The sequence below is a fragment of the Coffea arabica genome, chromosome 6e (genome assembly GCF_036785885.1).
Source record: "Coffea arabica cultivar ET-39 chromosome 6e, Coffea Arabica ET-39 HiFi, whole genome shotgun sequence".
NCBI lineage: Eukaryota > Viridiplantae > Streptophyta > Magnoliopsida > Gentianales > Rubiaceae > Coffea > Coffea arabica.
Genome location: NC_092321.1, coordinates 62,404,517 through 62,416,192, shown reverse-complemented (window position 1 = coordinate 62,416,192; position 11,676 = coordinate 62,404,517). Strand labels below are relative to the sequence as shown.

Sequence of the window (11,676 nt, the reverse complement as noted above, 5' to 3'; positions counted from 1 at the left end):
CAGCAATCATGACTAGAGTGTTACGTGAAAGCAAAGTCGGGACCTCTAACCATATCTATAATCTTGAACAAGTCATCTCCGCAATGCAAGATGGGACAAGAAAAAACCGCGCTTCTGGACGGAGTATGACTTTTCCTCCAATCAATAACTACTCCTTGTGTGCAATAAAGGAAAAGGGGGAACTATCAATAGAATGAATAGATAGATAACAACCCCCATTTGCCTTGGCGGCTTTGCCTTTGCTTTTACACGTAGGCTACTCAACATACACTAACAACTTCGGAGCAAACTCAAGGATCAGAAGGCAAGAAATCCTGCCTTTTGCTTTGCCTTCCCACTTTCTGTTGTATCAGTGTGTATCAACTCTGAGCTCCAACCATATATAATTGCCTCCCCTCAATGTGACTCATCAAATATCCAAATTAAACTAAGCCTTCATTTGCTGATGATTCAATTTTGCAGGTAAACTACTCGCTCCTTCAAGTTGACATGAAAAAGAAAGAATGTGATGATGCTCTTATCAATTTGGATTTGTATCAGTATACATCTCCCAAAAAAAAAAAAACTGATATGTTAATAAAAAATCTTCATGAGCTTGATGCTGCAATTTAGTTTTGTATAATACTCTGTTGAATGCACTGTGCATCCAGTGGTACCATATTTGCCTCCATGGATGTGCAATTATCCTTGGTTTGAAAGAATATTAAGTTCACCCCATAAAGGAAGTTTATGGTGACAAACAAGTTGCAGTATTCCTCAAGTGTTTACCTGGAACTGTCTCTAGCTCCTTTGACTTGCTTTGTTTTTGTGTGCACGCATGATAAGATTTTCAATGCAGTTTATATGTTGAAATGCCTAAGAATTCTCTTACATTTTGTAGTTTTGTGCAGGGCGCTTTATGGTACTGTTTTAGTCAAGTTCCTTATCTTGAGTCATTTTGCCTGGCTTCAAATTATTATTTGCTTCCCAAATGCTGGTCTTCAATGGACTTGTTTCGAGTTTTAAGTTTGTGTGGTAGTTTTTTTTTTTTCCCAACGATAACAGAATTCTGTGGTAGTTAGTAAGAAGTTATTTATTCAAACAGGTTCTAGTCTGGAAAAAAGGTAAAATGCTGAAATGGATGCTAACTTCTTGTCATGATTTAGTCATATCTGTGCTTGGGGGTCCATCTGCTTAACCACCATCATTGAAAAGTTAAATCGCATTAATGTCCTCATAATCTCTTCACAGTCCCAATCCAGATTGGAATGATCAGTAATGATAGGTTGTGGAGGACGTCATTCTATTCACGCTTTGTTTACCAGTTAACCGCTCAGCACAAACCTGAACTAATTTCCTTTGTAGTGCTTAAACTGGTGCTGCAAGGAAGAAATGTCTTCAAGTCCTCACCCATGTGGAGTTCTGCTCTTCTTTTTAGTTGTGTTGTGTGCCTCGTTTAATAGCTCTGCAACTGGAATTGAGGCAAACCAGTCAGCATCGCTGTCTGTGGATGGTTCTCAAGCATCAGCAAGAAAGATTCCTGAAACCATGTTTGGAATATCATTCGAGGTTAGTTCAGTTGACATGGTTAATTATTTGTATATAAGGGTGATTTGCTGCCTACTTTTTGTCCTTTAGATGCAAAAAAAGTTATGTTTCAACCACAAATTCTTATCTTTGTTTATCTTATTTCAGGGTTTTTTTTTTGGCAGAAAATAAAAATCCAAGGCTTATATTGTATTACTTCCTAGTTATATCTTTTACATCAACTTGCAGACTACATCAAGTGTATTGATTGAGCAGTAATGGTTCTACAGGAAATCAACCATGCTGGGGCTGGTGGATTGTGGGCAGAGCTAGTCAGTAACCGAGGTCACGTTTCCCTTCACTTAGTCATAAAGAAATTGATATCTTATTGGTATCAGTTGGATCTCTGAAGCTTGTATCTTTGCGGCAATGTCTTACTTCCTCTCTCTGAAATTAAGTGAAGAATTTGTCTTAGCATGCAGAGAGGATAATCAATTTTATACCTTTTCAGCAATGCACTTCATATCTAGCCGGTTGTGAGAAATCCTTTTCCCGAAATATCCTTCTGCAGTTATATACACATTATAAGAAAAGTTATATCTTGTGAAAAATGTCAAGTTCATTAAAAAATTTGCAGATCTCTACCTATTTCTTGTCTGGGCACATTTAGGATGGTGTTCAAGATGGAGCTAATCATTTCATTGTGTTTAAAGATTTTGGAAGACAAAGTTCTTTTTTATTTTTTTGTTACCAATCGGGCAGGTTCATTATTGCCATGCCCAGATGCTAAGTCCACTATGCAAACTATAACAACTTGACAAGCATTGTTGCAATGACTCATAACAGTTTGCTTACTTCCACCCCCATTTTAAGGACTCAGGGAAGATCGATTTGATTATCATCTTCAGGTTTTCATAAAGCTTGACAAGTATATGTCTGCTTTACTTGGTGGCAGAATCTTTCATTTGATTTTTTTTTTTTTTTAGGTCTTTAATCTTTGAGTTCTAAAGAGAATTCACAAATTCAGGTTTTGAAGCTGGGGGAGAGAGCATCCCATCAAACATATATCCTTGGTCTATTCTGGGTGATGAATCATTGTTAATTGTATCGACGGACCGTTCTTCATGCTTTGAACGAAATAAAGTTGCACTCAGGATGGAGGTCCTTTGTGACAATGAAGGACCCATCATTTGTCCCGCTGAAGGAGTTGGAATATATAATCCTGGGTACTGGGGCATGGTAAAAGATAACTCATGACTTCAACAATCATATAGAACCTTTCTGTGTTTGTTGCATAGTCCAATAACAGTTGTGAGGTCCATTTAAATTCTTTCAAGATTCACTATAGGTTCAATTATTCCATCTCTTACATGCTTAGAGCACATTTTAGCTTGGAAGTAAGCGCCGTCAGCATCGGGTTTTATCTGCATATGACAAGATTTTATGCACATAGGTTGTGTACTTCTTATATTCATCATGATTCATATAATAGTTCAGGCATATTAATTCATATTTTGTACCTAATCTCTATCTGTTAGTTGCTAAAGAGATCTGCTAATCCATTATGTTGTCTTTTGTAGTAAGGATGTCTAACTGACTTAAACCCTTTGCATTACTCACTTTGCCATGTTCTAGAACATTGAACAACAGAAGACATATAGGGTTCTCATGTACGTCCGCTCATCAGAATCAATTAACATAACTGTCTCATTCACTGGTTCGAATGGTGCGAGGACACTGGCTACTTCTAACATTGTGTGAGCACCATTTGCTCATAAATATGGTTATCAGGATGCTTCTTAATCTACATACTCTGTCAAATTTTGACTTTCAATTGATCATCGGTGTTCTTGCAGTTCTTCTGATGTTTCAAATTGGACAATGATTGAGGTTTTGTTGGAGGCAACAGGGAGTGATCCCAATTCGAGGCTGCAACTGATGACAACTAGAAAAGGTGTCATATGGTTTGATCAAGTCTCAGCCATGCCTTTGGACACATTCAAGGTGTAAATCGCATTTGAATTCAATCAATTTCTGAACAATTTATTAAGAAAAAACTGATCTTTTCTTGCAAGTAATTTACTGTTTTTCTTCTGAAAATCTCACTGAGTCAGAGATTTTCAGATGTACAAATAATGAAGTAAAATTACAACTGGGATGCCTACAAGTTTCTGCTCTTTTCTCTTTGTGGTAACCTTTATGAGTTTTAACTGTGAGACCTTAAGGAGACATTGTTATTTATCCATAATCGAATTTCATGTTAATCAGGCTTACCTTAATAATATAGGGAGACAAAAGAAAATATTAAGGCAAAAGAAGAAAGAAAAAGCTGGTAGGGGGAAACAAAGATAACATGTTTTTGGTATCAATCATCAAAAGTTCAGCATCATCACTCAAGTCCAAGAATTGGGTTTCAAAGAATTGTGATAACAAGAGAGTAAGAAAAGAATGCAAGTACAAAATGGTACAATCTGCCAAGTTGATTAATGGTCCCAGTACGCATTTAATCATCAACTTTTCTCTATAATAGAAGTGAAAGCAGACATTGTTGTCATCCAATGAACTGTTTTCCTCTTGACAACTTTCTTCTCTTTGGTGTGTAATTCATCAACATAGATTCCCATTGACCAGCCATATTAGTCATGGTCCCGCATTTATCTTATGGAACATTGCATGAAAATCTAGGTGGATTCATGACATTGCTGATATTGCCTCATTCTGATAAAGCTACAACGCACTAATTGCCTGACTAGGTTTCTTGTGTCCTAAAGGTTCACTTTTTGGGTTTCTGATTAAGATTGGTTTAGGTAGTTAACTATTGAGCGTTTAACATTGTATGAGGATTTTTCCATGTTCATGATATAAGCATTCCAATTTGTGGCCAGACAGAAAAGTGGAAGCTTTACAACATGGTAAAATATTGATTTGGTGAACTTACTTCACTTTTTCACTGGTCTGCTACCTAAAGATTCAGACTTAATGCTGATTTTGGCTTTTCTGATAATAATAAGAGATCCGTGCTTTACCTTTAGATAGATGCATGTCCACAAGTAGTTCTTTTGTTTTTTGTTTTCACTCTGATATCCTTGCCACAGGGACATGGTTTTCGACAGGATCTCTTTCAAATGCTTGCAGATTTGAGACCCAGGTTTATCAGATTTCCTGGTATGTTGTAACTGATTTCTTGTGTTCAATTTGCAACGTGTTCTTCTTGTGGCTTCAGACAAACTTGATCAAACAAAGACATCATTGGAAAACTTGGGATACTCCATACCATGTTCCTATGTTTTCCTGGCTGGTGTTTTTCATTTTTTATTTAAGGATGGAATAGGATCAGTGAAAAAGGTTGTATCCATACAGTTCTAAAGAATCCTTAAATTCAGAAAATGCTGATAAAGAAAGAAGTAAGATTGAGCTGGCAATTAGACAAGCTTTAGACAAGGCATAATAGCATACTCATTTACCTCAAAATACCATACCTAGATTTCTTGACCCTCCAAAGCGCTCCAGATAATCCATGACTCTCCCATAGAGCAATTCAACCTGTTGTGCAGTCTGCTTTATCTCGTTCTGGTTTCCAGCACAATTAAAACTTTATTCCAACCACGGGTAAATGTGGTGGTTATCTACTGGTGCTTTATTTTTTACTTTCTTAGATGACAGCAGACGCATGGCTTATTCAGGTTCTTATTCTTAACCATCCTGAGGTTTTGAAGAGTTTATGGCAGTTAATGTTGGACGAAGACCTAAAGTAATGTGAATGCTCAACTGTGGTTCTTCTTATTTGTTCCAAAAAAAAAAAAATCTCTTTTTACTTAAACATCCATTTATAGCAGTTGGCCCTTAGAATCTTTTTGACTGCTATGGAAGTTCTGCGTTTTACAACATTGAATCTTGAGTTATTAAAGTATTAAGTTCACAAGAGTACAATTTAGGATAGTGCAAATTTTAGTTCAAGCAACATCTCTTAAGCTATGATTCCAAATATTTCCTTGGTCACTGGAATTCTATGCGTGATGTAACTGCATGTTGCACTGTAGGTTACTAAACCTTTGAGATTTAAAAGTTATAGATGATCCCGTAGACAACTCCTGATTTTAATATCTAACTCTGTAAGATGTTTTCTTCTCATATTTTATCTCCAATGGGTCTGCTCACTTTGACCGTGCTCTTTGTAGTTATAGCTTGGTTTCATTTATGGATTATCTACAATTTCTCTCCCCTGAGCAATATGATAGACTTTTTGGCTTCAGCAAGTTGATAATCTGTGTAGTTGACAATAACAAACTCTGGCTGTCTTAGTTAGTCAATCCAACCAATGCTGTAGATCTACTCTCTACTTTCATCATACTGGTTAAATCTGTATATCTTCTTTTGTAGTCTGATTAACTTCATTTCAGCAGCATCACCTTTCATAGAGGCCTCAATTCTTTGGTTATTCTTCTTTGTGCATCTTGTGTTAGGTGGTTCTTATGTCGAAGGTGAATGGTTAAGAAATTCATTTCAGTGGAAAGTAACCGTTGGACCATGGGAAGAAAGGCCAGGACATTTTAATGATGTTTGGCAATACTGGACTGATGATGGACTTGGTCTGTTTGAGTTTCTCCAGGTTATATAATGGTTTCAGGCATATCATTGCTCTTGTTCTCTTGGAGAATTTCAGTCATAATCTGATTGCTTCTTTCTTTCTCATTTTTTCGTCGTTATTATTCTGCAGCTCGCTGAAGATTTGGGCTCGTTACCGATATGGGTTTTCAATACTGGTATTCTGCAGATTTTCCATAATTAATTTTTTTTTTTTTACTTTTATATATCTTGGAATCATTATTGATATTGTTTTCTATTAATCTTTCCTCAGGAATCAGCCTTAATGATCAAATTGATACCCAGAGAATCTTACCTTTTGTGCAGGTATGTTTTTTGGTTCTGCTTAAAAAAAAAAATGATTGATAAACATCCATCAATCTCAAAACTTTCCAATACTTTAGATTGTCAAGAAACTTCAAGTAATGATTCATGTTACAACATCTGTGAGTAAATCATCCTGTTACATAGCATTGTTTTTTGGAGCTGCCTCCAAAATAACCTTCCTGATGCTCTGATCCGTTGGATCTTTAAGTATGATTCTTCAGTCTAAAGATTCATGACTAATTACTGTATATAAGAGTGGAAGGCTGACAAAGGAAATAAAGAATTCTTCTTTCCAAGTGTAGGAAATTCTGGATGGTATTGAGTTTGCCAGAGGAGATCCTAATTCAACATGGGGATATGTCCGAGCAGCAATGGGCCATCCAGAACCCTTCGATCTGAGACATGTTGCAATTGGGAATCAGGATTGTGGAAAGACAAATTATCATGGTAGGCAAAATGTTGTTCTTGGTGCTTTTGAAGCATATATCCTTTTCTTTAACCATATGATGAAACTGAAGAACATAACAATTCCTGCTTTCTGCGAAAGTTAATTCTCACACTTTAATCTCCCAAGTTTGTTGGGACACATACTCGCATGTTTACACTATCTGATGATTTAGAAAGTAGAACATTTCTGTTTACCTTTCTTTACCTGAGCTCTGAGCTGCAAATCTTTTGGTACTTACTGCATATTTGTACAATGACTATGTCAGACTGTTGATTTGATTTTGTGAATACTTTAAACAGTTTTGGCTCTACCATGGCTTAGTAATTTATTTTTTGGCCTTACAGTTCTCATTAGCTCATCTCCATCAACAAATTGCAATGGCTCTTGCCACACACTTGATTTCTACTTACACTGCAGAAGAATGATAACAAAATTACATATGCATTATGAACACTGTCCAGTTACTGTGCTATCCCTGTGGTAATTTCTTCCCCTCTAGGAAACTAAAAGATATAAAAATCCTTACTCTACAAGTAAAATCATCTACAAAGGTTTTAAATTTACATCATTCTGTTGACAGAATCCTTACTATGATTCGAAATCACTGCTTGAATTCGCTTCCTGTTTATTTAAATTACATAATTTACGTGGAATGAAATTAAACTAAGTCATTCTTAATCATGAATTAGGCAACTATCTCAAGTTCTATTCAGCAATAAAGAATGCATATCCAGATATCAATGTTATCTCCAACTGTGATGCGTCTTCCACACCATTGGATCACCCAGCAGATTTTTACGACTTCCACGTAAGATCTTCAAGGTTTTTTTATGAATTGCGACAGCTTACTTGAAGCCTTAGTACTGATATACCAGTTGGCTTTTTGTTTCCTGATTTTGCTACACTTTTCCTTCCTTTCTCTGGTAGGTCTATGGTGATGCTAATTATGTCTTTGCATCGGCTCGTAACTTTGACCGTACAGCACGTCTCGGACCTAAGGTGTGCAGAAGTATTTTCCAAGAGTTGTAAATTGTCTTTCTTATGTGATGCATCTGAAGCCTCTTAAATGGTTTTCCAGGCTTTTGTCAGCGAATACGCTGTGACTGGAAAAGATGCAGGTAATGGAAATCTTTTAGCTGCACTTGCTCAGGCTGGATTGCTTGTTGGCCTTGAAAGAAACAGGTATATGCAGTTTTCCCCCCGAATTTCTGTTTCAATACTTGTCATTGCGCGTATGTTCATCTTTTTACTGATAGTACAGATAATGATAAACTCTCGTGGATGGTAAGTCAGGGGATGCAGCAAGGTAGTGACCAGATCGTGCATGTAAGGATAGAGCTGTTGAAACATGAGTTTATAGCTGCAAATTGAAGCATTTTTTTGATGGCATACTTTCCTGATTTCCCCTGTTACAGATTTCCTTTGAAGTTATTCATAGCATCATGCAGCCAGCTGCTGTTCTAAAAACTATTCATTAATTATGTAGGGTGGAGTATAAGATAAGAAGAATCTTTACCAAGTTTACTCGATAATGGTACATGTATGGAACCCAGACAGAGAGAGAGAGAGAGATGAAAGTTTTAATGTAGTGTAATGGAAACAAACAGTTCAAACAAGTAACTTAACAAAAGCTCATGCGGGTCTGTTTTGCAGAAAGAAACTTCAATCTGTACTTAAACTTATAAGGACTAGTAGGTTTTGGTTGTTCTTCCAATGTGGAGCACTTCAGATTTCCCATCTAGACAGACTACTTACTCTCTTGTACTGAGTAACCATAACCAAATAATCCTGCTCATAATCCTGCCTTAGATCAATTGATTGTATAAGCTACTTAGCTGACAAAAATCAGCCTCCCAAGAATCGCTTAGGTTTACTCTACCAAGAGCTGATCACCAACTTGAATAAATAGTCAAACTGTCACACACTTTCTAGCATGACTGCAACTTGCCTGAAATGTTCCTTGCATGTTGCATCCATTGATATTTCACTACTTTACTTCACAAATATTTGCTTAGTCACAGTGCCTTAATGTCTTCACTGTTATGGCTATCTGGATAAACAAAATTTTGAAAAAAAATGAAGACTTAGCTATACTTCCAAAATGCAGCGATGCGGTTGAGATGGCGAGCAATGCCCCTCTATTTGTGAATGCCAATGACAGGCGGTATGCCTAAGTTCTTCTCTCCATCTGTTTTATGATTTTTGTTTCTGTAGTATGTGTTGTGAACAAAATCATTTCTTAATTAGGTTCAATCCCGATGCTATTGTATTCGATTCTTCAAAGGTCTATGGAACACCTAGTTACTGGATGCAGACCTTTTTCAAAGAATCAAATGGTGCAATGCTTCTTAATTCCACTCTTGGTGCCAAGACCTCAGCTTCACTTGCTGCATCTGCTATACTCTGGAAATCCTCAGATGATGGTAGACAATATTTGAGAATCAAGGTTGGATTGCTCTCTTTTATTAGCACAGAACATGACATTAAGCTTGCCTGTAATACTTGATTGCAATTCTTAGAACATATCGAAATCCTGATAGGGAAATTCAAGATAGCAGTTCAGTATGATTTTCTTCTTCTTAAAGCTGCATACTCCATGATCTAGGCTTTTTCTTATGTCTAACTAGCATAATATTGGGTTTGAGGCCATCTATGTCCTGTTCTTATTTGAAAACGAAAGAATGGTTGGACTTACATTCGATCGTTTAACAGCAATTTTATGTTCGAACATCTTTTGCAGGTTGTGAACTTTGGCAGCAGTACGGTGAATCTTAAGATAACCATTGACAATTTGGACTCAAACTTAATACAAGCAATTGGTTCCACACAAACTATATTGAAATCTAGCAGTTTGATGGATGAGAATTCTTTCAAAGAACCACATAAGGTACTTGAGAATCATGCTTTTGAGTTTGTAGTGCTTGAGGAATTCACAAAGTTTCTGAAAATTAGCTGTCTGTTTTTGTCATGCATGTCCAGTATTTCATTATCCTACCATGCAGCCATTGCCTGGATAGATTTAAAGCCATTTCAGTAGTAGTTGGGATATAGTAGTTTCCATAATTGGTACCGACGTGTAGGCCTGTACAATTCAGGTCATAATTATTCTTGATTTTTGTCTGAACTCAAGCGGTATGAACCAAAATGCTTTTCCTGCTGTATTTTTCCGAAATACTGCAGGACATGCTACCTCGATCGATCACAAAAAGTGTTTGCCTAGGGATTCTCAGATGACAATAATGTTTTGCAGTCTGATCGTGAATTAATCTGAATGCAGGTGACACCAGTCCAAAGCCCCCTGAAAGCTGCTGGGAAGTCCATGACCGTCTTACTTTATCCACATACTTTTACTTCCTTTGATTTGTTGACATTGTTGACAATGTCACAGGCCATTTAGGTCCAAGAACATGCATCTTTCCCTCCCTAATAACTTGTACTTGTACTAATGGCTCTGAAATATTGAGCATTCATGTTGAAGTTGTTCTTTTGCTTACCACTACGAAAGTATCCCCCTTGAACTAAAATGGCAACAGCATAAACAATTCCTTTGCCATCTAAGCAACATATCCTTTGTGTTGTTCTATAAAATTTATTCTTAATTACAATGAAAAATAACAAATAAACAGCAAAATATGGGGAATGAGTTAGAGCAAATTTAAATATTTATTGTCAAGTACACATATAATAACAAAGAAAAGGAAATAACCAGTGACACGAGAGTAGGGGTGTGCAAAATCGAAAAATTCCGATTTACCGACCGAATTCAATTCGAAATCGGTAATTCGGAATTCGGCACTAAAATCGGAATTTCCGATTTCGAATTATGTGAATTTGGTTCAAATTCGGTAATGGAGTTTTTGAAATCAGAATTTCCGATTTCGAATTCATAATTCAAAATCGGAAATCGAAATCGAAATTTTCGATTTCAATTTCGTTTTATAATATATATATTAATATTTTTTTATTTATATATATAATAATATTTTTTTATTTCAATTTCTTTTTATAATATGTATATTAATATATATTTATATATATAATAATATTTTTTATAATATATGCAATATAAAATTTATATTATATAACAATACCTCTAACAAAAAAGAAAAAAAAGGGAAAAAAGGTTTTCGAATTCGGAATCGGAATCAAAATCGAAAACCGAAACTGGTGAGTTCAAAATCAAAATCAGTCGGTAATTCCTATGCCAAAATTCCGAAAAATTTCAAATTTAAACTTTCGAATTACTGAATTCGAATTCGATGCACAACCCTAGAAGAGAGAATCGGAAAGACTAAAAAAGAAAAAGAAAAAGAGATATCATCAATTTTATTGTTTTTATCCTTTTTGGATATCCATCAATACTCGAGTCTGCCTATGAAAATGATCACCGGCCATAAAATATATGTGTATATATATACATATATGTACATAACTATACATGGAGTTATGTACATTTGTTATGTAATAATTGTAGTCATTGGATTGAAGCGAAAGCACATGAATATGTTATGGATGCATCCTCTCTAATACTAATAGAGTGGCATAATCGTTTGCAGCAACTGGTACATGCATACAAATTACTACTGCAAATATTTATAGGTGCATGCACTGTAATTACTTTTTCTCCCTGTATAAAGATTCGACCATCTATACATCTTATCTAATTTAGATTAATTATTTCTATTCCAGGAAAGAAATTTAAAATACTTTGTACTTATAACCCTTTTTAAGATTGAATGAATGGATAAAATGTATTTTCCATAGATGGTGATAGTAGCAGTGTATTTGATAAAATTGAAAAACACACTAAT

The 11,676-nt window shown here is 35.7% G+C and overlaps 1 protein-coding gene across 2 annotated transcripts; it reads left to right on the top strand.

Annotated features, from left to right (window-relative positions):
• The first annotated feature begins 323 nt into the window (after nucleotides 1–323).
• LOC113696684 (alpha-L-arabinofuranosidase 1) lies at nucleotides 324–10,361 on the top strand. 2 transcript variants are annotated; one of them, XM_027216064.2, is made up of 18 exons: nucleotides 324–462; nucleotides 1,345–1,548; nucleotides 1,797–1,851; nucleotides 2,534–2,745; nucleotides 3,142–3,263; nucleotides 3,363–3,510; nucleotides 4,602–4,671; nucleotides 5,970–6,115; nucleotides 6,224–6,269; nucleotides 6,365–6,417; nucleotides 6,720–6,864; nucleotides 7,555–7,673; nucleotides 7,793–7,864; nucleotides 7,944–8,047; nucleotides 8,973–9,029; nucleotides 9,113–9,311; nucleotides 9,606–9,752; nucleotides 10,143–10,361. In XM_027216064.2, the coding sequence occupies exons 2-18, from the start codon at nucleotides 1,372–1,374 to the stop codon at nucleotides 10,260–10,262; spliced, it is 1,992 nt and encodes a 663-aa protein (XP_027071865.1). In that variant the 5' UTR covers nucleotides 324–462; nucleotides 1,345–1,371; the 3' UTR covers nucleotides 10,263–10,361. The 2 variants fall into 2 exon arrangements, with proteins under 2 accessions (XP_027071865.1, XP_027071871.1); XM_027216070.2 differs by lacking the exon at nucleotides 324–462 and having other exon boundaries at nucleotides 1,424–1,548; nucleotides 1,756–1,851.
• The last annotated feature ends 1,315 nt before the right edge of the window (nucleotides 10,362–11,676 follow it).